The 27391-nt window shown below is 48.5% G+C and overlaps 1 protein-coding gene across 1 annotated transcript in view; it reads left to right on the top strand.

Moving 5' to 3' along the window:
* Nucleotides 1–27391, top strand: part of rngtt (RNA guanylyltransferase and 5'-phosphatase) — an 82512-nt gene that overhangs the window by 15332 nt on the left and 39789 nt on the right. Inside the window, exons 9-11 of the mRNA XM_036550122.1 lie at nucleotides 10735–10870; nucleotides 13006–13077; nucleotides 22147–22311. Of these exons, the coding sequence (XP_036406015.1) occupies nucleotides 10735–10870; nucleotides 13006–13077; nucleotides 22147–22311 (373 nt within the window). The remainder of the gene's footprint in view (nucleotides 1–10734; nucleotides 10871–13005; nucleotides 13078–22146; nucleotides 22312–27391) is intronic.

Raw genomic sequence — 27391 nt, 5'->3', positions numbered from 1 at the left:
TCCATCACTGTGTGTGCCTCCGGTCCCCGGCTCCCCTCCCCTATCTCTCATTGTGTGAGGTCGCTAGCCTCGCTAGCTAGCGGCGGGTAACGCCTGGGCCGCCTCCAGCCCGGTATGGCAGTGCCAGCTCTCCCGCCTCGCGGTGCCCCCTAAAAACCAGCAGGAAGTCCGTTTGTCTTTGCCGTTGTTGAGCTCCTGTTGCAGGCCTGAGGTTTTCTGGCTCCAGCTCTGTTATTATCCTCCGAGAGCTCTCTGCGCTTGAATTTCCAACATCAAAGGCTCTTGACTTCAGGAGCTGGCTTGTGGGTTTACCTTTGCATACTCTAGTCCCTATTTTATTTTATTTTTTATATATTTTTTTTATAAGCTTGATTGGGACATGTTGTGCAATGAGGATTGTGATTAGACTGCCAACAGACACTTGTTTTTCTGCAAGCTTCTCCGATGTCATCGGTCAGGTTTTTGACTCTGCAGTGTTGACTCTGGCCTGCAGAGTGGGGTCGTCTTTTTACCGACTTGCTCAGACCCGACACAGCCAGCAGAAAGAAGCCAGACAGAGGGCACAGGGGTGGGAGAGGTCGACTTTTCCACGCGGTTGATTGATGCTTTCATGCCGGCCATGAAGCTCCACCAGCTGCACGCACAGGTCGAGGAGTGGAGGGGTTTAGAATGGGATGGGGCAGCAGTGTAAGCATAGTGATAAGGAGCAGGGCTTGTAACCGAAAGGTTGCCGGTTCGATTCCCCACCAGGCACTGTTGGTGTTCCCTTGGGCGAGGTACTTAACCCAGAATTGCCTCAGTAAATATCCAGCTGCATAAATGGATAACATGTAAAAATCGTAAGCTCTGTAAGTCACCCTGGATAAGAGCGTATGCTAAATGACAGTACTGTAATGGGATGGGTAGATGGACGTGTGGAGTGGTGAGGCGTTGGAAGTTCATGGCGCCGGAGCGGAGCTGTGTTGGGGGGTGGAGGACCGACTCGGCCCCACATCCCTGGGGGATCCCGTCGCCGAGACACTAAGCCGATTCCACCTGCCCGACAGCATCGGAAAGAACATCCTTTCTGCATCCCTGCTCCACCAAACGCGCGTCACCTGGTGACGTCAGCGTCTTCTAAAGTTTACCCCTTCTCCCTGCAGACAGCTGTTGATCTTTCTTCTGCCTTGCCTTTCACAGGCGAGTTGGATTAAAACATGTCAAAAAAAGAAAAAAAAAAAAAACCCGGGTTGCCGCTTGGGTCCCTCCCTGAGCTGTCTGGAATGAGTCACCACCATTTTCCATCACCTTGCTTCTGCTGTTGTGATTGAATCTTTTTTTTTTCTTTTTTAAATTCCATCTCACTGCAGGTCTCAAGAAGTTCACATATCTCAGCCGAGATCGGAAGAGCATGTTGAAGATATTAATGTTTTTTTTTTCCGTTTTTTTTTATGTGGGTATAGGAACGATAAGCTGTCTGGGTTTTTGCCTTTGATGAAGTGCAGGTAATGAGCTGAGTGTCAATGACAGAGAATCAGTGACATTTAACGGTTGGTCGGTCCACTGATGGGCACCCATTCATTGCAGGAACTCTGCATTATGTCTGAAGGACGACATGTTCTCACCTGCCTGAACAGTTTTTTTCCCCCTTTTTTGTATTATTCCATGGAAGAATGTAGTGGTAAATGAATGCCTCGCAGTGATGTTCTCCTGGTAATCAGTGCATTTGAATGTTGGTACACTGATTGTGGGCTATAAATGATGGAAATATTCACTTGTGAAAGATGTTGGCGTGCGTGTGCGTGTGCGTGTGCGTGTGTGTGTGCGCATGCACACGTGTACATATGCAGGAGCCAGGGTGAGGGTTGAGACAGATTCAGCTGAAGCTCTTTAAAGAAACGGTGACACACGTGAGCATGCTTGTGTGTTTTGTGGGTCTTTTTCATGCTTGAATGGTTTGCGCTGAAGGGTAGGATCGAGGGTGAGAGGGAGCCCTCCTGTTTGCCCATGGGGTGCACGTCTGTGTTTGTGTGGTATATGTGCGTATCTGTGTTTGTGTGGTATATGTGAGTATCTGTGTTTGTGTGGTATATGTGTGTATCTGTGTTTGTGTGGTATATGTGCGTATCTGTGTTTGTGTGGTATATGTGAGTATCTGTGTTTGTGTGGTATATGTGCGTATCTGTGTTTGTGTGGTATATGTGCGTATCTGTGTTTGTGTGGTATATGTGCGTATCTGTGTTTGTGTGGTATATGTGAGTATCTGTGTTTGTGTGGTATATGTGCGTATCTGTGTTTGTGTGGTATATGTGCGTATCTGTGTTTGTGTGGTATATGTGCGTATCTGTGTTTGTGTGGTATATGTGAGTATCTGTGTTTGTGTGGTATATGTGCGTATCTGTGTTTGTGTGGTATATGTGTGTATCTGTGTTTGTGTGGTATATGCGTGTGCTCATGTGTTTGTGTGGTATGTGTGTTTGTGCCTGTGTGTGGTGTAGATGTGTGTGTTTGTGTGGTGTTGCCTGAGACCCCCTGGTAAGTGTGCAGGAAGGAGCAGATGCTGATGTGTGTGAGAAGACACAAGAGCATGACCACCTCTCTTTAGGTTTAACTGCCCTGAATAGTGATTATCTGCAAATACATTCAGTGACCAGCTCCAATATCCGGACAGATAAGCCCCTTACAAAGACCACAGATGCTGTATGTTTTTTATATTTACACACACACACACACACAATAAAAGCCCATCATTGAGCACATGCCGTGTTCATTGGGTGGTTGCGTATCGTATTTGAATTTGCATATGCTTTTGTTGATGTGACCAGTTCTTCTTATCTCCTCACTAGTGGTAACAATTAATCTTAAAGACCATGACAGTGATTAATAAGCATTCTGATTCTACTGTGTGAGTTAAATTATGTTAAGCGTGTGCCTTTCAGACGTGAGATTGTCATGAACACGGTCTCTCAGCTCATGTGATGCCTGGGCTGTTGCAGTTGGTTGAGAGGCGGTTGATGTGATATGCTGGCTGTTGTAGATGGCAGAAGAGGGAGCTTTATGTGTGATTACCAGGTATTTTCACTGTTGCTGTGGAGAGCTCCAGACCCCTTGTGTCTACCTCTTACACAGGTACATGGTGTACGTTCTGAGGGTGTATATCTCGCCTTTTTTTGTGCCTCTTGTACAGCTACATGGTGTATGTTCTGAGGGGGTATATCTAGCCTTTTTCTGTGCCTTTTGTACAGGTACATGGTGTATGTTCTGAGGGGGTATATCTAGCCTTTTTCTGTGCCTCTCGTATAGGTACACGATGTACGCTCTGAGCAGGTATATCTAGTCCTTTTCTGTTCCTGTTGTATTGGTGCATTGTGTAGGTTCTGAGCAGGTGTGAGATCCCAAGGAGTGAGAGAGAGTTTTGATCGACAACGATGCCCCCCCCCCCCCCCCCCCCAAAAAAAAAAAAAAAAAAACACTCATTTTCCAGAGCACACGCTGTCCCTGCCTGGAGTCCGGGTAAACATTACGTGACTCCACACTTTTGGGCTGCGTTCAATTATTCACGTCAGTCAAACAGAAGACAGTTTAATGTGTCCACATCCATCTGGCTTCCCCCTCGGCCCTGGTGGAAAACACTGCGGCAGCGTTCCTGCCAGAGCTCGACAGCCATTAACAGGCAAAGACGTGTGAGCCGCCACATCAAAGCGGCTCTCAGCAGTGCAGATTAGAATCTCTGTCCTTCTCCCATATCTACGAGGCCGGAACGTTAGTGGAAATAAAGGAGAGCTCTTTCAGCGTGGCGTTGAGCCGCGGCCTCTGACCGCCGTTTACCGCGGCGGCGGCTGAGGCGTGCCCCCCTTTGGGTTCGGAGGCGGTAATAATCTCGTCGCTGTATTCTGTTTGATGGTTCTGCCGCGCGGCCTCTCCCCGTGGGCTTGTTACATGCTAATCTGCCTTTGACTTGGCCAGCGGCGGCTGTGTTTTTCCTCTCTGTCTGCCTCTCAGCTGAGGACGCACACCGCGACCTTTACCCAGCCTCTGTCAGACGCTGCGCTCCACATTCTGTGATTTTTTTTTTTTTTTTTTTTTGAGTGATAAGAATATTAAATAAGTGTTAAGAGGAATATTTAAATCAGTGTTATCACATCCACAGTTGTCTAGCCTTGGGTTAGTCCTGGGGTTAGCTGCTACAGCGGGCTGTCTGAAAGTGATTCGGACAGGTAAAATGGTGACATTTTCTGATGCAGAAGATTTTATTGTTTTCCCTTCGTTGTCCCATAGCAACCTCAGTTAAACGCAGAATTTCCTTTGGTCATTAATCGCCCATCTTTGATGTTGGGTGGTGCTCTGTGGCAGCCAGTGGTGTTTCTCAACATTCTTGTTTGTTGGCACATTTTCTCCCTCTGCCATGCCTGTTTGACACCTGAGATGGAAGATGGCTGAAGTGACACATCTCTTCTTGGGATGTGGGTTCTTCTCCCTCACGGTGAGCGGTCCGGAATGGCATACGCAGGTCTGTATCGGCACTGCTTTGACACGGAGGAGCTCTGTCTGTCTGAAACGCAAGAACAAACGTACGCGGTCCGAGGCCAAACAGGAGACACGCTGCAGGGTAAAGACAAAAGATGAAAATGCAGCCAAAATCTGCCACCTGCAATATCACCCATTCATAGGGGCAGCAGTGTAGTATAGTGGTAAGGAGCAAGGCTCGTAACGAAAAGTTTGCTGGTTTAATTCCCCTATGGGGCACTGCTGCTGTACACTTGGGGAAGGTACTGAACCCACATTTGCCTCACAGATGTTCAAATGGGTAAACTCTAACCTATGTAAGGAGCTCTGAATAAGAATGTCTGCTGAATGACAATAATGTAATTCTAATGCTCAGTCTTTTAAAGGCAGAGGTGGGGGAGCTGCAGGTGGAGATGTGTGTGTAACGGTGTTTATGCAGGCTTAGCTTAGCCACGATGTGACAGCCAAGGACTTTGCCTGCTCTGAGGAGAGAGACAAAGAAGCGAGAAAGCATCGAAGCAGAAGTAACATGGCAGGAGGTTTGGCACAATAGACACTGAGCTACTGTGTGTAACCGTTTCTCATATACAGTATGTTTCTTTTTTATGATGTATATATGTATATCAGATCATAATGCATCCTAAAGGGAACATTGACAGTGCCTGATATTATTTTTAATTTCTTTCAAAAAACAGGAAACCATTTCTTCAGATGTTTAGAGATTCATCCTAGGCAACAAAAACACATTCAGTTATGGATTCAGTGCTTACCCATTCATATCTGTTCCGCTAATACGCAGGGCCTCCTCTGGGTAGGTCAGGCCGCCCACCGGTCCAAATTTAGTAATCATATCCATAACCACAGACCCACAGCCGCAGAATAAGAGCCTCTAATGGACCAAAAAATGCTGTGTTTGTTAACCAGCTGCATTGTGTCAGATTCACCGTAGCTGTTTTTCAGGAACCATAACTGCAATAACAGTCTGTGCCTTTGTTCCTGTGAACAGCATGTTCTAACCAGAGAAGGGTTTATTAATGTCCATTAAGTTATGGATTTGGTTTAATTTTGTTTCACTTTAAAGTACTACCCCTGTGTTATGTGAGGATGGGCTTTTTGAATATTTGTCATCTTCTGTGGTAAATCAGGAGTGTTCAGAAAAATTACCGTGTCAACAAACATACTGTTACTGTTAAAGTGATACACAACAATTCACTGAATACCGCTGCATCTATTCACGTTATTGTTTTACGTTAATAACTTAATGTGTTGATTGGTATACTCTGTGTCAGTTCTAACAGCAAAAAGTGGTTGAGTGCCGTTATAGAGGCAAATTCAATAAGAGATGAATTGGAGAAGTTTTATGTCTCCGATGTCTCCAAAAGATTTACAGAACCAGAGCTGTTGTGGAATATGGCAGATCAGAGAGTGTGAGGGTGTGGGTGTGTGTGGGTGTGAGTGAGAGAGAGTGTGAGGGTGTGTGTGTGAGTGTGAGGGTATGGGTGTGTGTGGGTGTGAGTGAGAGAGAGTGTGAGGGTGTGTGTGTGAGTGTGAGGGTATGTGTGTTAGAGAGAGAGCACATGTGTGTGAGAGAGAGTGTGAGGGTGTGTGTGCGAGTGTGAGGGTGTGTGTGGGTGTGAGTGAGAGAGAGTGTGAGGGTGTGTGTGTGCGTGTGTATGTGGGTGTGAGTGAGAGAGAGTGTGAGGGTGTGTGTGAGTGTGAGAGTGTGTGTGTGCGTGTGTATGTGGGTGTGTGTGTCTCTGTATAAAGGAGCCGGGTCGATGCGTGTCCAGCATTTGAGCCGAGCGCTTATCTCAGACTCGCAGTACACAAGGACTTAGCTCTCCATTTTTTCCCTCCTTCCCTGTTTTCTAGTCCTTAAGTCACCCGTGCAGAATGAGTTATCAGGGAGATGGATGTTTTTTGAAAAAGCAGAGAGGATCAGGCTTGTTACACATATTTGTGTGGGGTCAGTTGTGAACGTGGCCCAGGGTTTGCGGTCATCCTCTCCGTGTCTGTAACGTGTTCCACCATCACATGCTTCATGACTCATATGAATTTTCTAACCATGAGATTCCACGTAATCCATTTGGCTGTGGTATTTGAATATGTACGTGCGGCTTGTTTGTGTGACAGGTTAGAATATCGCTGCTAAGTAAGTGAAGGCTTGTCGTCCATATTTTTGGGGAGTGGATGTTGTGGGTAATTTGACAGTAAATATGTAATACTCCTTTGCAGATATTGTGCATCCTTGGAAACTCAGAAGGTTCTAATTCAGGATCTTCTGACTCAGAAGGTTCTAAATCAGGATGTTCTTAGAAGGTTGTAACTCAGAAGGTTCTTAATCAGGATGTTGATTCTTAGAAGGTTCTAACTGAGGAGGGTCCAACTCAGAAAATTCCAGCTCAGAAGATTCCACCTCAGGAGGTTGAGCTTATAGTGGAGCTCTTCCGGCAGACTCTGGTAATGACGTGGAAAGCCCATTTTGATGAGGACTCCCCGGAGTGAGGAGCTCCTTGTCACTCGCTCCTCCTCACAGCGCCTCCTCGCGCATCATTAGGACCGTAGTGCTTCTGCAGAGAGCTCTCTGCATGACAGGGACTCCTTTAAAGCACCCCAGAGAGCACTGCAGCCTCCACACAGACGCGTATGGGGGGCGTAGAGATTCACCATCAAGGGTCTCAAAGCACCCTGGCGTGATCCACCCCCACCCTCCCCGCGCCCCCGCCCAAAACGCCCACCTGAGCCGGACATGGCGGCTACCCACCTCACCGAGCACAAACAGCCTGGCATCACGCAGCCAATTAAACCGCGGGGAGCCATTTCTCCATCTTGAAAGAAATCTCTGCCTCTCAGCTGGCAGGGCTTTCTCCGCTTTTCATGACAAAAAGAGTCGGCGTCTGACTTTTGATGCCTACAATCTCGGGTCTCTGTGATGGAGATAAATTGGCAGTGTGGTTTTTAACCATAAAAGCCTCATTAGAGTGGCCCAGTCTTCACACAGAGGCTGAGGCACGGATATTTGCTTATCTCGCCGCTCTGAGCATCTCTGAGCAGCCCGGAGCCATGGAAGGCGGGCGGCTTCCCAGCAAAAATCTGAAGGAACGTTTTGATCTCTTCTCCCTCTACATCCCCATTATGCGTACTTCATCAAAGCGGAAGGCTTTACCCGCCCAATCAAGTCAGGGCTGTAGCGACACCCAGTCCGGTGTGTCTGTGTGGGGTAATGACTGTAAGCCTTCGCTTCCAGAGCATGATCGTTGCGAGCGTGGGGCAGTTTCTCCTCCTTTCTGCTCATCCCTCTGGTGGAGAAAGGAGGGGGTGGACAATTATTACAGTCTCTCACAAAGTGCAGGCTGACCTGGAACCATTTCAGGGTTAATTTCCTGCTCTGTTTCTTCCGTTTTTCTGTTTATTTTTTTCCCCCTTCAGCTGATAATGCTGAGTTGTCACTATACATACATTGCATAAATATTGTAACAATCCGCAGTCCTCTCCTGCCTGATGAAGCTAAGCTAGGTTGGGCTTGGGTAGTCCAGATGGGAGATCTCCTAGGAAAACCAGGTTGCTGCTGGAAATGGCATTGGAAGGCCAGTAAGGAGCAGTCTTCCCTCTGCACATTATAGGAAACCCATACCGTAGTGCAGTGATGGGGACACTGTACCACAGGAGGGGTTGTCTTCGAATGAGATGTTAACTGAGGTCCTGACTCTCTGTGGTCACGGCACTCCTTGCAAAGCATAGGGGGGTTCCCCACTGTCTTGGGGAAGCCTCACAAAACCTGTCATGAAACATGAGACAGGTTAAAAACGCCAACGGGGGTTCTGTGAGAAAATAAACCTGTGAAAGGTGCTTTGACTGGTCTGGAGTTTGTGTACCTGCCCTCTCTAAGAGCTGGTAATATCAGACTATACCACGTTATTCACACCTCTCTGGCTCCAGATGGCTTTCAGCATTCAGTGTGTAATGAACAGATCAAATGGTAGCTTTATCCACGCTGGATGTTGTTGATCGTTGTTGTTGAGTGTGTCCAAATCACTCTCGAGTCTCGAGTGGAAAATAATAAGTCCTGGTGGAGAGCTAAGTTAAAGAGAGCATCACCCGCCCTGCCACGCACCCGTGGGCGGCGTCTCCTGTGACCCTCCTGCGAGGGGGTTATTCTCCAGCACGCCACTCGAACCCTGCGCTCGTTTGTGGGTTCAGAGAGATCGTCCACAGTGAGAAGCTCTCAGCAGTCCTCCGTGATTGCGCTAATTTGATAAGATGAGCCAATGAGACTAATCAACACAGCTGTTTTGTGGTGCATTGATTGAAATAATCACTGAACAGCAAACAGAAAAGAGAAGACAGGGAAAGACTCATTAAAGCACTGTGTTCAGTTTGTAAAAGAGTATGCATGTGCGTGCACACACACACAATAGCCTTGTAAGAGAAATCCGAACATAATCCTAACCGTTTCCCAAGCACATCAAGTTGTGGATGTATTGAAATATCTCAGAGGATCAGGGGGATTCATTTCAGGGAATATTGAGATCAGGGCTTCTGTGTTCTTACTTAATCAGCCTGCAGATAATGACACACATACCAGAAGCTATGGATGGCGTTACGCACCCTGAGGATGCTGGGAAGCTAGTGACATAGGCCTCTGGCACAGGGCTGTCAGAGCTGGTCCCTGGGTATTTAGTCTGTCACAGCTAATGCTAACAGTCAGGCCCTCAATCTTCAGTGTTTTTTTAGGGAAACAAACCATCACAGCATCCAAGTCTGCTGTTTGGTTGTGAGTGTAATCCAGTGTTTATACGGACCTTCCTCTTCCTGTGCTGTTTGCTGTGGTGAGTGTGGCTTAATCCTGGGCCATAATCGGGGCTGCTTGCGCTGTACTGAATGAGGCTCCCTCCTCTCTCGCTGCCTCTGACCTCTCCCTGCCTCCGAGTTCTCCCTGCTCTCCCTGAGCGTTTGCTGACTCAGCAGAGGCAGATGGAGGCTCCGCCCTCCTCACCCCTCTCTCCATTTAATCAACCCCAGGACCCCGATTCCCATCCTGCGGGGTGATTACCTGCACACCCCTTCTCACCTCCCCCTCCCCCTGTGTCCGCCCCCGACACCATTTCAGACCCCGGGCCACTAATGAGATCTTCCTCTGCTGCTTCTCTGACAGGCAGCTGAGGGGTAAGGGGGCACCCAGGTGACCCCTCTGGGTGTGAGGGTTTGGATGGGGGTCGGATGAGCCTCGCAGGTGTGTGATTAGAGAACGGCGCTCGCTGTGCGGCAGGGTTTCTGTCTGCCCCTGCTCCCGCTGCTGTAGAGAGCAGCTGTAACCCGCCTCCTGGGCTCAGGACTGCGGAGTGCAGGCTGACACCATGCGCTCTCGGTCCGGCATCTCCTGCCATTAAGAGCAATGCGCTGTGATATGAGGGTTGGTGTTTGGCTGGCTGGTTCTGCCCTCTCAGTGACCCCTCCTTATTAGGACCCGGGAGCTCTGTGAAGGATATGAGGCGCTCGCGTGTTTTGATGACTGTTTGCTCACGTCAAAATGTCAGCATTCTGCTCCGAGGACAGATCAATGATACTCAGCAAGAAGACAGGAGCTGGCCTTGGAATTTCAGACTGTCAGCTGCCTCACTCTTCGGGCCGTTAACCAGCGCTTGGCAGGATCTTATGGATGAGATTCGCAGAATTGCATGAGATCTGCTGGGATAAGCTGAGTTCAAAGCAGGCGGTGTTCAGTGTGACTCTGGTCGGGACTGGATCCCAAACCCTTACGGGGCAGCGCATGCATTTTCACCTCAAAGTCACCGAATCGTCCCCGTTACGTTGCTTAGTACCTGAAGCTGATAAAAGGTGACAGCCGCGCTCTCTGCACAAATAAAAACCTCAGCAGCTCTTCACCGGTGAATGAGTTCATAGTTTACATGCTAATGGAAAGTCTCCTATCTTTCTCACAGACAGGTTTGCTAAGGGACAGGATTAGGGCCCAGAGTTGTTCCAATCACACAGAAAGCTTGGAAAACTCCCGACTTTAATTTGGTGATCCAATGCATGAGTTTGAAGCTATTAAAAAAAAAATAATGCATCTTATTTGCGCTGGAGTGGAACAGAATCAGCAGCAAAGACTGAGTACGGTAACTTGGAATTTGCAAGCTGCATTTTAAAGTTAACTTTGCAAGTTGTGTTTGTAAGTTGTGAAGAGATGGATGTGATTTGCGTGCTGATCACATGTGTTTCCTGAATCACCGTGTTGCTCTCTCTCAGGTACATGATGCTGATCAATGGGAGGAATGAGGTCTACATGATCGACAGGGACAACTCGGTCTTCCACGTGGAGAACCTGGAGTTCCCCTTCCGGAAGGATCCGCGCATCCACCTCTCCAACACGTTGCTGGACGGGGTAAGCCCACAGTCTGTGCCCCACGCTGAGCGTTGAGGAGTTCTGCTCCTTTCAGTTTGTTTTTCAATAACACTCCCACAGAGTCATTACGCCTTTTTCATCTCACGAGGTGCGCTGTACATGAGAAAGGTCTGAATGAACAGCACTTCGGGGGGTTTAGAGTGAGAAAAGAAAACGTTGTCTTTGCAAGGAGCGTCGAAAACGCTTAAATCCTCACAGAAGACTCGGAGTACCGCAGTGCGTTTCGGTGTGCTTTTATGTACATCTTGCCCTTTGGAAAAACGATCACATTTTTAGGAATCTTCAGCACCAGCCAGAGAACACACAACAGGAAGCGTGCCTTAGAGCTTAGAACATGCCGTATTTGGCTCTGTGTTTAAAGGGACAGACGCCCCCCCCCGGAAGCCTTTCAGATGCATCTGTTATCGTCTGCGCATCATTATTCAGCAGGACTGCGCAGTTTTCCCCGGGGGTTCCGCAGTCAGCACATTGTAATGATGTGTATCGGCGCGCTGTTAAAGGGAGAGTGCCGCTAACAGCTACCAGAGCCTCGTCCATCTGCAGGGCCAGAAACGTGACCTTTCTGCGGAAGCCATTATAGCTCTCACTGCAGGAGCTGCTGGCGGTGGAGCGGAGGAGCCGACAGAGAGACAGGAAGCCTGGAACTGTTTTTAACCCATACAGCTACTTGCGTATTTCCTAGCTCAACAAGAAGGTAGCACATATGCAATCATAAGTAAATAGCAAAATAGGTGTAGGGTATATACGCAGGGTGTGTATATATGGACACGCACACACGGTCACATGCAGTGGCTTTGGAAAGTATTCAGATCGCTCCACTTTTTGCATGCTGTGTCGTGTTACAGATTTAATCTAAAACGGATTAAATGTATTCTTCTGGCCATCAGTGTACAAACAATAACCCGTGATGACAAAACAAAAACATTTCTTGGAAATTTTTGCAAATTTATTAACAATAAAAAACTGAAATATGTCAAGTATTCAGACCCTTTGCTGTGGCGACACACATCATGTTTGTCATCATGTGTAGACTGAACTCCAAAAGAGTGCGTTTAATCCATTCTATATTAGGTCTGTAACACAACAACTTGTGCGAAAAGTGAAGGGGTCTGAATGCTTTCCGAAGCCAGCATATTTCTGCACAGTTATAGTGTATGCACATGCATAGCCCTGTTGTGTTGGCCTGGGGCAATGGCTAGCGTAAGGAGAGCGAATGGCCTTTGAACAAGGCAGGGGGCCTCCTGGATCATGCTGCCTGGGGGTGTTCACACAGAGCGGCTCTGCGGGGCGGAGCCTGCCTGCTGTTGGCGGGCAGCCAGGGGAAGCCAGAGAGGGGGCCGTGCGGAGGGCGACCAGCAGGGATGCTGGGTAGTGTTGAGCTTTTACAGTAGCATCCGGGGAATCGTGGCTTCAAACCACGTGCTGGATGTCGGCATTTCTCTCGTCAGCAAGTTCCTTTAAAGCAGTTGTTCGGGTGAATATATACAATTGATCTCACTGAAGCAGAAATAAATTATTGAGATATCAAAGCACATAATGAAGTTCATGGAGCTGAATCTGTCTGATTTTTGACAGAATGATGATATTTGTGATAAACGTAGCTCTAGCTTATCGATTTGACTAATGACTCTTACAGGAGTTTGCCTGTTACACCCCTGGCTGCCTCCACACTCAGAAATGCAGCAGAGTCTCAACCAGCCCTCTCTCTGATGCGCCTTTTTTAGCGTAAAGGTGCTGAATAATGAATGAGACCTATTTCTGCCGCGTTTTGTCCGCGGCTCTGTGTTAATGCCCCAGGCTGCAACTCTCTGGAGAGGTACGCTGGGATGCTCGCCCCATGCCACTGGCCTCGTCGGAACTTTTCTGAAAACGCTCAGCTGCTCTGGTCTGATTGGGGTTAATGATGATGCTTGATCGCTCTGGTCTGACTGGATTATTTTTCAAAGAATGATCGACTACTCTGGTCTGATTGGGGCCTTATGAGAGCGCCGGGCTGATTGGAATCCTGTGGAAGTGCTCGGCTGCTCTGGCCTGATTGGAGCCCTGTGAGGTCTCAGCGCAGTTCTGATGCTTTGTGTGTTTGTTCAAACTGTCTCCGCTTCCTCACCCTGCAGGAGATGATCATCGACAAGGTGAACGGACAGCCCGTCCCGCGCTACCTGATCTACGACATCGTCAAGTTCAACGTGAGTAACGCAGCCGCAATGCCTCCCGCTCACGCGCGTGCACACTAGGATTCCTGAAGACGTTCGTCAAATTACTGCCACGCCGCGTTTCCTGTGGCGATGCGCTCTGTGGAGGTTTGCTCCTCGTTTTGCCAGTGACGCGGTGACTTTGGAGCTCGTTAGCAAAGCTGTTACACGGTGTTTATCGGCAGCTGTGCGCTGCCAGGGCGTTATCCTACAGCGAGAAAAACAAGCCGAGGCGTTCCTTCAACCTGTCGCTCCTGCCCTGCAACAGAGGCCTGCAGACAGAGGCCTGCAGACCTTCTGTGTCAGTAACACTGATAACCGCCCTCATCGATTGGCCGTGTCATTGTTCAGCACCAAAGGCCAAAACCTCACTTAACAGGAGATGGTCGCCCTTGGAAACCGGTATGGCTGTGTTATATTGTTTTCTGAGAGGAAGCACGCCAGCCTTTTGCTCGGCCTCAGTCTGTATCACTCTCCTCTGAGAGGTGTTACACCTGTGCTGTGAGCTGGCCGTGACCCAGACCGAACAACCCATGGGGAGAGGGTCGAAATGCATCCCTCTGTCTGTCTGTCTGTCAGCGGTCTGGAGCGGGCCGCTGCTCTCCCGCACTGGTGAGATGTGTGGGCGCAGAGAGATGGCCAGAGCGGGGAGCCCCGAGATTTGGCAGTCGTGTCACATGCTCTGATGGCGGAGAGGTCCCCTGTTCGGGGCCGACAGCAGAGAGCGGCCAGCCCGGTAACCAAACCTGGAAGCCAGGCACAGGGGCTCCCCTTCAGAGAAATGCCACCATGCCTGGCACAGGATGGAGAGTACAGCAGTGTGGCATAGCGGTAAGGAGCAGCGCTCATAATAGAGAGTTTGCCGGTTCGATTCCCTGCTGGGGCACTGCTGCTGTAACCTTGCGCAAGACACTTAACTCACAATTGCCTCAGTAAATATCCAGCTGCATAAATGGATAAAATTGTGATGAAAGTCGCTCTGCGTAAGAGCTAAATGACAGTAATGTAATGTTTCATGTGCACATTACCAAACTCTGCACTGGTCCCTCATAAACACATCACATCAACCTTTGTATCAGTAACAGTTTGTCATTATTACTCTTACAGTATCAGTGCTAAAGCTTCTGACAAACCGTTAAGTTAGTGTGGGTGATGTTGTGCGGTAGCCATTGGTGTGAAACAGCAGCCCTAGATCTTTCCTGCAGTTCTATTGGTCTTTGCTATGGTGACAGAGAAGAAGAGGGAAAAGGTGTGATGTCAAAGTAGAAGTGATTCTTCCTCAAGGTTGAGGGAAGAATGAGACATTTATTTGCATAGCAACAGCGTTTCCAGCCACAGAGAGCAAGGCGAGAGAGGCCGAAGCTGGAAGACGTTTAGAAGAAAACTAAATGAGATGTAGACATCAACGGAACGCTAGGAGGAGGTGATGTGTGTTAAGCGATCATATTAACAGCATGCCTCCGTGTTTATGGTGACATTGTTCTGCACTTGACAAATCTCGACGGAAACAAATCATTAGCAATTTGGTCTTCGTTTAGCGTGGGGGTGATAATTGCAGGGCGCAATCAGAGTGGAGCGTAATTGTACCAGTGGGTTAATTGTACATTTGCATCTTATGTCAGCCTGTCTGCATCGCAATTATATGCCTTTGTGCAGCGGTAGCGGGGTTTTCGTTAGCGCGCTATTGATGTTTCTGGAAAAAGCCTGAACAAAGAAATGCGTGAGGAAGCCCCGAGGAGGGAGGGGAAGCGGTGTGCTGGCGGAGGTGTTGTGTGTGGCGTGTGAGGGATGCATCTGTGAAGGTGGTCTCCTCCCTGTCACCGTGTCCCCGAGATGAGTAAGCCCCCTGAAATAAGCCGTCTAACCCGCAGCCTGATTAAAAATGACAAACTCAGCCAGGTTTGATTGCAGCCGTCATGGGGGACATCTCTCCTTACCCCCCCCCACCATCGATCCGTGGCCCGGTGAGGAGAGCGGTTCAATGAGGGCCTCATGGTGGCGTGTGGAGGCGTGGGGGGTGTGGGGGGTGGACGGGAGCAGCCTGCATCCTGAGTGATCCCTAAGGGGTTTGCTTCATCGATCGCGCTCCGTCCTTATCACTCACATCCGTTATCCCAGCCGGTGCAGGGGCTATCTGAGACACAGTCCCTCCACCTTTCTGAGCCCCAGACTGGGCGTACTCCCACGTCCCACGGGGGGCGCTACAGCCACTGTCCCAGCGAGGAAAGGCAGCCTGTTTAGGGAGGGATGAGGAGTATCCATGGCATCCAGCAGAGATGAGCAAAGTAAACACCAGCGTCACCACAGTCAGCCAGAGCCGCCACTTAATCATACAGTTAATATCCGAGGTGTTTATTTCCCTTATACTCCCCCACCACACACACACACACACACACACACACACACAGTCACACACACAAAACCAGCATCCATAAAGTCAGCCTTGGAAGTCCTCGCTAAAGCAAGCCGAGCTGAGAATAAAACGGCTCTCTCTCTTAATTGCAGCCATCCTTCACAGCCATACTCAGCACCTGACAGAGGTCAGCGTTCTCCTCCGAACGCAAGGGCCTGCACTCCTCTGAATGCTGCCGAGGAGCAGTCCTCTGTCTCTGTCCCGAACGCACGGCACTAGCAGCGCAGAGGTCCCTGCTTTCCTGGAAAGCCCTGGCATTTCCCCCTCGCGCGGTGCAGAGACGGGCACGCAGGCAGCCACCGACTGCCAGAGAGAAACGAAGGCCTCAGGCTCTGTCTGCCTGACAACATCAGCGACGTATCCGATATTTTACTGTGCTTATTTATGTATTTGACTGAATGAAATGCTCACCACTTGAGTTGTTTTTTTTAATGGAGTGGCATTACCCTGATATATAAAAAATCAATATGGCTTTTTTTCTCTCTTGCTTGACATCCACGGGGACATTGGGAGAATTTCCTGCTTAAGTTGCGATGTCAGGCTTTCCATTAGGTGCTGCAGCAGAGGATCGTGTGTGAGGCTGGGTCTCTCTTTCACAGCCTTTTTCAGTGCTGGGTTCTATTAGCGGAAGGAATAGTGCCAGGGATAGTAAAGATAAAAAAGCAGTCTGTGCTTCTGCTCCTTAAAAAGAGCTGTGTGTGAGTGTGTGAGTGTGTGAGTGTGTGAGTGTGTGAGTGTGTGTGTGAGTGTGTGAGTGTGTGAGTGTGTGAGTGTGTGAGTGTGTGTGCATGTGTGCATGTGTGAGTGTGTGAGTGTGTGTGAGTGTGTGAGTGTGTGTGCGTGTGTGCGTGTGTGCGTGTGAGTGTGTGAGAGTGTGTGTGTGCGTGTGCGTGTGCGAGTGTGAGTGAGTGAGTGAGTGAGTGAGTGAGTGAGTGAGTGAGTGAGTGAGTGAGTGAGTGAGTGAGTGAGTGAGTGAGTGAGCGTGCGTGTGTGTCTGTGTGCGTGCGTGTGTGCGTGTGTGTGTGTGTGCGCGTGCGTGCGTGTGTGTGTCTGTGTGTGTGTGTGCATGTGCGCATGTGTGTGTGTGTGTCTGTCTGCATCTCTGTATTTGTGTTTGTGGTGAAACTGAATTTCTGCATCTGAAAGCATGTAATTATCTCAAATGGAAATCACTCCTCCTTCAGTGCAGACTTGCATAGGTGCAGAAGCACAGACCTGCAGTTGCATGGTGTGTGACTGGGTTTGGAGCGTATGTGCTGGAAAAATCACCTTTATGAGTAATTCAGGACTATTACATCTGCTTTAGGGGTAAATGTTGTAAAAATCTAATGCATAAAGTCATACACCAGCACAATATATAGGGTTAACGCTGAGGTCAGGATCCGTGCTGGAGTTAACTGTGTCAGTTAAAAAAATTGAAACGCCTTGCTGTATGTAGTTTATTATAGCGAGGTTCCTGGTGCTGCTGTTGCCAGGTATGGCTGCACTCATTTTCCCATGGCTTCAGCCTACCTGAGGCCTCTCCATTTCTTCATATCTGCAGTATTCTTCTCCTCCTTCTGTTTCATATACCCATTTATTTATGGATACTTAGCTTCCGATGTTCATAATTTCATGCGCGCCAGAACGTAATTTCATCGTTCCCCAGCTGAATTATCTCCGAGGGGGAGTTATGTAACGTGCAGATTTTTTTTTTTTTTTTTTTTTTGATCTCGCTCTCTCCAGGATGGCTTTTCCTGTCTTCCGCTCTCCGTTAAATTGTTTTGGCGTGGTCGTTTCTGTTTCTATTTCTACACCGGCAAACCAGCGCTCAGATAAACATGTAATATCCACACCTGCTTTATCCAATTAGAGCGGCGACCCTGAATTTCACGCTGTAGACACTTTGTATTAGTGTGCGGCTTAATGTTATTACTCGGATTTATAATTTGGTGTCTTAATTAGTTTCTTAGTTGTTATTTTATGCTTTCATTTATTTAGTGGTTACGCATTTTTGGAGCAACTGATATGAACCTGATGGTATTAAATTTTTAAGCAGTGATGAGGCTGTTTTTGAATATTTTTTTTGCGGTTCTGAAACCGGAAACCTGTGCAGGGTCACATGTGCTTTTTTCCCCCCATTCTAAATGGGATTGTCTCCCTGCCTCTGTAAGGCCAGATACAGAGTGTGAATGTATGATACAGATGAACAGGCAGTGCAGGAGAGACGCGTGTGAAATGGATACCAGCCCAGAGAGACCGCAGTGCGTTTCGGTGTGTTTCTGCAGTAGCAGCAGCAGAAACCTCCCTGCCTCCAAGATCGATACACATCAGGACCTTTGAGGCCAGGGGCCGCACGTGCCCAGAATGTCCGCTCTGGCCCTTCCCACAGACGCCACACGTGCCCAGAATGTCTTCTCTGGCCCCGCCCACTGAGTCCTCACGGACACCTGTAACAGATGGTGCGGAATTGGCCGGGGTGATGGGGGATGCGCAACGTCCTGTAAATGTCAAGTAAAATGGAACAAACGGCTGTTAAGATGGGCTCTTTTTTTCTCCTCCGTTTCATCAAGGGCTCTTTGACCCCCTCCAAATCCCTCCTCTACCTCCCTTTCATGGGGGCCGTGGCACAGATCTGATCCCCAGATTGTAAATAAATCTCTTATTAAAGAGAGGGCACAAGGTGTGAGGCAGAGGTACGGCAGAACCTGCCCCCTTCTCAACCCCTAAACGAGGTTACACTCTGGCTGCTGTTGAGCCTGTTGGCACAGTCTTTTTTGTTTGTACCCAATAATATTATAAATCCGTTGTTCACTGAATTTATAATATTATGTAAGCACCAAAACATTGCATAAGTCTATTAAATCAAAATCAAAGAGCAAAGCACATTGCAGGTTGTTAAATAGATTGCCTCTAATCCAGAACCTGTTGGATTTGTCAACTTATGTCTGAGTCTTACAGATCCAGAGAGAGGAGGCTTTAGCTTTTTTTGTTTTATTATTATTATGTTAATTCTCTGTGGTTAGACATTAATCATTTTCAAAGAGTACCATTTTCATTTAAATCTGAAATCTTCATCACAGCGGTTGTTGTCGTGAGGCTGTTTCCAGTTTCCAGGGAAGAATGGAGGCGTGTTGCTTGTGCTGGTGTGTGTGGACTTAGCTGCATAGTGGGGTACCTGTGGGTGTTTGATCTGGGGCTATCACTCCAGGGTCGTCTCAGGGCTTTTATGGAGATTCTCAGCTGCACGTGCATCTCCTCGCAAATCAAAGAAACCGGCTGAAGCCTCGACACCACTCAGGCGTTGTGTTCTCGGGTTATTCATGCTTTCCTGTTCGGATTTAGATATGTGCATATGTTCTGGGTTTATCATGCAGATCAGCGCATGTGCCGCTCTCTTTGATCTGGGTGTTCCCCACGGATAAGGGGGGGGGTGGGTGTATCGATCCCGACACCTCCCACTCCTGGGAGATCACACACTGTCGCTCACGCACACACCGGCAGCCTTGGGAGCGTGTCTGTGGGTCACGGCAGGACGCGTGAGGCCTGACACTCCTGGGGAGTGTTATTCAGGAACGCACCTTGGGAACAGGAGTGTTATTCAGGAACGCACCTCAGGAACAGGAGTGTTATTCAGGAACGCACCTTGGGAACAGGAGTGTTATTCAGGAACGCACCTCGGAGTAGGAGCGTTATTCTCAAGCATTCCTCAGGAGTTTAGGATCTGGCGGCGGGCGGCGGGCGGTGGGCAGCGGGCGGTGGGGGGTGATTGTTGGCAGTCAGGGCTGTGGGATTCCATCCCTTCCCTTTGGAGAGGGATGGCGTGGAAGAGATTGGCGCAGCCTGGTGATTCTAGTTTTGGCAGAGTGATGAAGCTGGCTTGTGCGATAAATAAACCCACAATCTCTATTTAAGCACAAGCCAACACTTAGATCTGTATGATTAGGGCATGATAGCCACGTATAACTACGTTATCTCCCGTTGTAACATCCTTTGCCAAAGCAGCACCTGACATCAGTCCTTTGCCGTGCTGGGCAGAGGGAGTCTGCAGCCGGTGTGTAGCCAGCACTGCCCTGTGTGCCCCCTGCAGGTTCTGCCTGAGCGTAACAGGTGGGACCACAGCCCTCTGCTTCCTAATGATTCTGCTGAGATCCAGGCACTCAGCTGCAGAGAGGACGGGGTGCAGAGCTGCAGGCGTCGTCTTTGCAGACAGGCAGGCTGCTAAGTGAACTCATTTAAAGTGACGTAATTTAATAGTAAACCTGTGATCAGTAATGATTCAATTCAGTACCCATTGATCTGAACAGAGCACCTGACAGCGACTGATGAGAAAAGCTCGTTAGTTTCACTTTTTTGTAAAAACCTGCAGGAAACCAAGAGCTGATAAAAGAGGAAACTGCATCCATTATGAAATCAGTCTGAGTTCCCAGCCTGCTGTCCTGCTGCCATTTACACTTGAAAGCATAATGTTTTAAAATTCAAGTGTTGCTCCGCTGGAAAAAAAAAATGGAAATATCAATAAAGTGGGAGTAGAGCTGTGCCTGCATTCAGTGGGAGGGTTTGGCACCGCCTATGCAGAACCGAAAAACAGAGGAGGACCGTGCTTAATCCCTAAATGGGATCAAGGTGCAGCCAAAGGAAAAGGCTGCATGAAATAAAACCAAACGTGTATTTATTCTGGGTTGAAATGTTCGTAATCATGGCAATTCAGTTATCTCTGTTATTGGCTGACATCAGAAAGATGCCGGATTAAAAGCACTGTTTCCTCATCCCGTTTCAGGAATTTGATTCACTGGTGTCCACAGGTGTCATACTTTTATTAATGTTGCCCATGCCCTCAAATCAGAGCTGTGTGTGCACTCAAATCAGACACATAAACACCATTATCAGAGCGGGACTGGCTCAAATCAATCACACACACTAAAACTCTGTACACCGTACACCCTCAAATCAGTCATATACACCCAAATCAGAGTCACACACACTAAAATCCAGAACCAAAAACACTCAGATCTGTCCTAGGCACTCAAATCAGTCACACATACTGAAAGTCAGACCCAAGCACAATCAAATCAGACCCAAACACTTTCTCCAATCAGAGGCATTTACACACACCGATCAGACACGTGTTCATTCAAATCAGAGCCCTACACACTAGGATCAGTGCACACTCCAGTAGAACTCTGGGACAGGAGATGTTTTATCACAGATTAAAGCAGGGCATCTTCAAATGAGAGCCGCTGTGGCTCGTACCAGACTCATTCTCACTCAGTACGGCATCTTCACAAAAGACTCTTAATTAAGGCCCTGGGCCCAGAGAGTGAAATAAGGCCTGATCTTTGGCAGGTGGGGATGATAATAACAATGATGATGATATTGTAATATGCAGTAAAACACATCTAGTTTATAGAGTTCAGAGTTTTAATGAACTGTTGAGTTTTCTCCCTCCCAGAAAGGATCCTGCAGGGGTGTGTTTTTGTCAGGTTTATTTGTACACAGCTGTTCTTCTCATTAAATCATCTCATTTCTGTTCTGTGTCAGTTTGGGGAAAACTGTTTTTGGCAAAGCCGCTGTGCTCTGATGCTACTTTCAAAGTTAGCTTTCTGTTAGCTCACTGCACTGCAGACAACATTATTCCGAAGGAGGCGTGAAAGGTGTGCCTGGTGATGTGAATACAGGCTGCACCGCCTCACGGGGAATGGTTTCTTACATGTCCTACGGGTCAAGGAAGCAAGTGGACTAACAGCGGGACAGGTCACTGAAGGTTCAGGGTGAGTCGATCTGGCCCTCGGAGAGGGCTGGCCAAGCTTACAGCGGGACGGAGCAGCAGGGGTTAACTCCAGGGCCAGGCTGGATGGCTGGCAGTCGTGGCGGAGGGAGGGAGTTAAGCCGGGCTGGAGGCAGCCCTTCAGAGGACCTGACCCTCAGAGTCTCGGAGGACTGCCGTGAGACAAACAGCCAGGCCAGGTATTAGAGAGACCTGTTGCCATGGAGACCACTCCAAGCATATTTATTGGAAAAAGGGTGGGGGATGGGAGGGGGGGGGGGAGCCGTTCATTACCTGTGCAGCTTCTAACCGTCTTTGTGCCCCTCTTAAAATAGGAGCGAGGTCGAGCTGATGCTCAAATTGCCGCTCGATCCCGCCGGCTCCACTGCGGCTGTGTGCCGTTGCCATGGCAGCGGATCACCGCGTATTAAGAATGAAGGGGGGGGGAGGAGGTGGGGGGGTTTCTCAAGGAAACAATACCTGTAATGGAGGCTTAATTGTAGAATAGCATCTGCATCGGTTGAGTGATTGGTGGGTCGTTAGATAGGTTGTTTTGTTGTAGCCGTCTTTTGTCCTGCTGAGGGAGCATTATCATTACATTAGCATCATCAAGTTGCAGTGGTTTCAGATAGCTGTGTTACATCAATGGCCTGGATCTTCGTTAATGTGTTCCTGAGATGCACAGCATCTCATAGCATTTCATTTCATGTAGCATTTCATAGATTTCACAGAGTTTTGCCTCCAGAGCACTGACACCTTGATCTGTATGGTATTTATCATTCTTTCTGCTCTGTCTTGTTGTCTTTGTCTCTGACTCATAAAACGCCCTACAGAAAGGCAGCTTTCCTCTGTGACATTCATTACAGTCTCAGCTGATTTGTTTGTTCGTTTGCCTGTTTTTCAGGGTCAGCCTGTGGGTCAGTGTGATTTCAACATCCGACTGCTTTGCATCGAGAAAGAAATCATCTTCCCCAGGCAGGAGAAGATGAAGAACGGGCAGATCGACAAAACCAGAGAGCCTTTCAGCGTCAGGAACAAGCCATTTTTCGACATCCACGCATCCCGAAAGGTAACAGCAGTCTGTCACCTGAACAAGTCCTCTCTGTTACCAAAGGTAACGGCAGTCTCTGCTCTGTATAAGTTCTCTCTGTTACTTATGACATCATCGCCCTGAGAGCCAGTCACAGACTCGGAACTCATTAAGATTCCACAGTGTTGCCTCCACACCTGCAAGGTTCTAAACCGATTATATTTGCTTCTGAATTTTTAAAGTCAACAGAGTTTGTTTAAATTGCGACCCAGCGGTCTTATGCTGAGACTCAGTCAAGACATTGACCCAGACGCCAACCTAATTATAGCGCAAACAAACCCGGGAGCACTCTGTCAAGTCAATAGAGGCGTCCTGAGTTTCTGGGGATGTCACCAGCCATTTGTCATAGGGTCCCATTTTCACACATCGAAGCACTTAACCCCACATGTCATTTCCAGAAGTTCATGTGAAGGCTCCCCTCCAGCCAGCTGCTGGTGTTGCTTCTGTCCAGAGTCAGGTGTAAAGCACTTACTGTTCTCAGAGTATTCTGACAAGAATATATTACTCATTTTTCTTTAATGCTTTTTATCATAAAAAAATGAACTTGTATGAACATCACACACATCATATTATTAGTTGTGGTAGTCAATAGAAAAAAATGTAATATGTTCTGAAACTAATCTTGTAAAATGATAACTTTTTAGTTTTTTCCAGACCATCATCACAGTTATATCTGGTATCAGTGATAACTCCAGTGTTTTTTAAGCAGAAACGCTTAATCAGATCATCAGCACTGAAAATGCTAAAGCAGCTATCAAAGCTTTTTCATAATCGAATATCAGTCTCATTAATCGCACTAATGAAGGGCTTTTTGAAAGCTTCGTCAGTGGCTTTGAAAATGGATGCATTCAGCTTTACATGCGATGCGATTGATGCCGTCTGAGATCAGAGACGTCAGTCATGCCAGCTCCGCCGCTTTAGGTCAAATTAATTATCCGCCAATCACTCGGATAATCGCAGGGACAGATTTAAAGACGAAGATTACTTCCTGCTGTGGGCCTTTATGCGTAAGACTCTTTGAGAACATGGCCGGTACACAGAGTCTGCAGTGGGGAGTCCACGGGCCAGAGTCCTATCGTACACAGACATCTTCTAAATGACTTTGACCAGGGTCCTGGAAACCACCTCCTTTTCTGGATCGCTTGGAGGGTGGCATTTCTGCGATGAACAAAATCATTGTCAAGCCATATCCATAGGATTGCTGCGCATCCGTGCAGATTCTTGCATCAGTGCTAACAGGACTGGGCTGGCAGGCGTGCTCATGGGCGGAGCTCAGCTAATGCAGGCCGCATCACTGGGTCCTTTGTGATTGCATTTCTTAATACAGTACGAAAAGCGACCGACTCCATTACCTCGGCTTAACCCTGGCTCCTTCTCCCCGCAGAGGCCTCGGTGACAGAGTGTCTCTATTGTCAGGGGATTTTGTGTAAAGAGATTCCAGAAGTGAAGTCACTGAGAAAGCAGCTCTCTGTCACAGGCTTGTTGTTCCGTGCTGCGGCCATCTGGTCCCCCGTACAGTGAGATCTCTGTTAAACGGCCGGGGGGAAAGTGTGGGGAGTGGGGAAAGTATGAGTCACTTTGCTTCATTTAGGGCGGTGGGCTCTATGCTCGTATGTGGATCTGCCCGGAAATTCCCTTTCAGGCCTTTCCTCTGAGAGCTTTGGTCTGGCTCCAGGCCTTTGTCTGGTGTTTGCTGTGTTAAAGTGCCATATTCATTCCATGGAGAAATTCCCACAGTCTGATTTTGTTTTTGTTTTTGTTTTTTTGCCCATCAGTGAGATCCATTGTACACTGAAGTCTGGGGCTTGATTTTTTTAATTCAGTCATAAGCTCTCAAAGCATTTTACATACTTAATGGAACTTTGGAGGAAAATGTAGCCTTTTCCTACTTCCAGTGTATCAGTGGTGCAGAATCTGAGTTTGCAAACTGGAAAGCTTGTAGACAGTCATATGAGCAAAATCTAATAGATAGCGTGGCATATGACTCTACTGATGATCAGATCTTTAATCTTTGCAGTTGGAGTAAAGTTCCCTACAGGTGTGGCGTCTGGCGTCAGAAGGCAGACACCCCCTGAAACTACATCCATCAGGACAGATATGATGGACAGATCCACTTGTTTCATGTCCTTCCGTCTACAGTGCAGTGATTCTTTATCTGTCGGTGGAATGGTCGTTCTACAGCAGCAGAATCCTGCCCCAATCTAGACTAGCTGATGGCACTACAATTCATTCTTTTAAAGGAACAGGTTCACATAAAATGTGGCATCAGTTCTTCAGAACATTTTCAGTCACAGTATCGCACCTATAAATGCTTGGGACAGAACTCAATAGGGTTCCACTCACACTGTTAACAGTTCACAGTTTCAGCTACCTCACCTTAACTGTATAACAGCCGCGACTCGCTCCAGGTTTTTTTGTGGTGCTAAGCCAAGCGACCAGTGGGAGACGATATGAGGGAGGAGCACGCAGAGGATCTATCAGTCAGGTTTAACAGCAGCTGTCGGTGAAACGAGTATGGGACATAGATAGCATGGGGAGTGATTTCATTCAGATGGGGCCTCTGTGTATCCCGAGGTTTTAATGGAAGGGGGTCCCTTTGGGCAACTTGCTTTGCCCTGTCCAACACAGCAGCCCTAACCCTAACCCAGGCACACTCAGGACAGCAGAACTGAAGAGGCCTGAGCAGGATGTTACTGACCTGAGGCCAGTTTTGGTGGGGCTTGTTTTCATCGCATGCAGAAATATGGCTCCCCTCATTGCACCATGAGGTCTGCTCTGAAGTGTAGAATGAAATGAGCTCAGACACGGTCTACCACTTAAAACAGAACTGTGTGTTTGTGTGTATGTGTGTCTGTGTATGTGTGTCTGTGTATGCACGTGCATGTGTGTCCATGCATGTGCATGTGTGTCATTGTATGTACTTGTGTGTGTGCGTGTGTGCGTGTGTGTGTGTGCGCGTATGTGTGTGTGTGTGTGCGCGTATGTGACAGAGAGCAATTTTGATATGTCTTCAGTGGTTGCATAACAGAGTCATTTATTAATGAACGTTAATGTCTGTTTTCCCTTTGCCACAGTTCATTAGTCCCTCAGAATGAGTTTTCAGTGCGCAGCTACACTGGCAACATAAATGTGATCCCTGTACATGGAGCCACAATGTCAAATTAGTCTGCTGTCTGGCTGTTCTTTTGTGCAGTACCCCTTCGCACCGGTGACTCCATGACCCGTGTATTAGGATTAATTAGAATTGCCCCATGCTGGGCTCGTATCAGGCGTAATTACCCTGATATTAATGGGAGGTGTAATGAAACAGTCTGGGGCTGACGCTGCCCCTCCCCCATGCTGTATCAGCCGCGGTGAGTTGATTAGGTTCCATGCACCCCAGCCGTCTGTGACAGAGACCTCAGTAGTGCAGTGCTGTGCCTGTACTCGCAGTGAAAGCAATCCCGGCTTTTCATCGACAGCGTACCTCTGACTCTGCTTTCAAAGAGGAGAAAAAAAATCGCTTTCGAATAACAGCTGAGGGTTCTTTGTGTTCTGTTACTGTGTGCGTGCGTGCGTGCGTGTGTGTGTGTGTATGCGCGTGCGCGCGTGTGCGTGCGTGCGTGCGTGTGTGTGTGTGTGTGTATGTGTGTGTGTGCACGTGTGCGTGCGTGTGTGTGTGTGTGTGTGTGTGCGTGTGTGTGTGTATGCGCGTGCGCTTGTTGGGGCGGGGGGGGGCAGGATTGACCTGGGGGTTTGGGCAGTGTTCAGTTTCACACTTTTAAAGCAGACCTTAATTTTTGAGTTGAATTTCAATTTCCCGTGTTGCTCTCTCAGGTGCTTTGACATTCCTGGCAGGTGCAGAGAGATGTGGTGACCTTGTCGAAATCAAAGCTTAGTTAGCATGTTGGCCGTGTCCTCACTGAGGAGGCAGAGGACTGAGAGAGATGCAAGGTTGCAGTGCACAGCAGAAATGGACTGCGGGGTCACACTGCCTTCACACAGAGCACCCGAGTGCTGAGGGCACAATCCATTATTACATTACATAACATTATTGGCATTTAGCAGACACTCTTATCCAGAGTGATTTGCATAGATTACAGTTTTTGACACTTATTTATTTATACAGCTGGATATTTACTGAAGCAAGTGTGGGTTAAGTACCTTGCCCAAGGATACAGCAGCAGTGCCCCAGTGGGGAACCAAACCAGCAACCTTTCGGTTTCAAGTCCGGCTCCTTAATCACTATGCTACACTGCTGCCCCAGTCTTTAAGGTCAGTATCTTCTCTGCGGTACTGGTGCTGACCTCTGACCTCCTGGCTAAGCTAAGGTCCGGCACACTGCGCATTCATATGGACCCCATGCTGGGCAGCAGAGTGCTGCTACAGCGGACCTTAGGGGTTGATTGTAATTGACTGGGGGGCGGGGCCTGCTCTCACTCACCCTGCTCTCACCGAGTGACTGAGAGCAGCGGACAGACAGTACAGCAGTAAACATCAAATACTAGTAGTGTAGGGTAGTGGGGACTGAAGTGGGACCGAGATGCATTCTGAAGAGGTGGGTCTTCAGTCTCCGTCAGACGATGGCCAGTGATTCCACTGTCCTAACCTCCGTGGGGAGTTCATTCCACCTCTGTGGGATACCCCCCTGGGGTACGGCTCCTGTTCCCTTTGGCCAGGTGCTTAACTCCCGGTGGCTTCAGTAAATATTCAGCTGAATAAATGGATAAAAATTGTAACCTACGCGTATGCGAGTCACTCTGGACAGGAGCGTCTTGCTGAAATGACAGTTATGTGATGTAATGTAACGAGCTACCTGTTACCTGCGAGAGCTATCCTCTGCCGAGCGCAGAAAAGCAGACTGGGTTCACCGCGCTGTGCTGTTTAACTGAGACATCAGTCTGAGATCCTGTCAGCGGGGGTTCAGAGCGGCGGAGGGGGGAGGCCTGTCCTAACAGCAGGCCTCATTGTCACCAATCTGCTGTTCAGGATGCTCATCCTCCCTCATAACAGAACGTGGGCTCCCCGGGGAGCTGGAGCCGGGGGGGGGCAGCAGGGGGGCCCCAGCAGGGGGCCTCAG

Source organism: Megalops cyprinoides, chromosome 17 (genome assembly GCF_013368585.1).
Source record: "Megalops cyprinoides isolate fMegCyp1 chromosome 17, fMegCyp1.pri, whole genome shotgun sequence".
Classification (NCBI taxonomy): domain Eukaryota; kingdom Metazoa; phylum Chordata; class Actinopteri; order Elopiformes; family Megalopidae; genus Megalops; species Megalops cyprinoides.
Note: the sequence above shows the minus strand (reverse complement) of the source record. Positions and strands in the feature narration are given on the sequence as shown.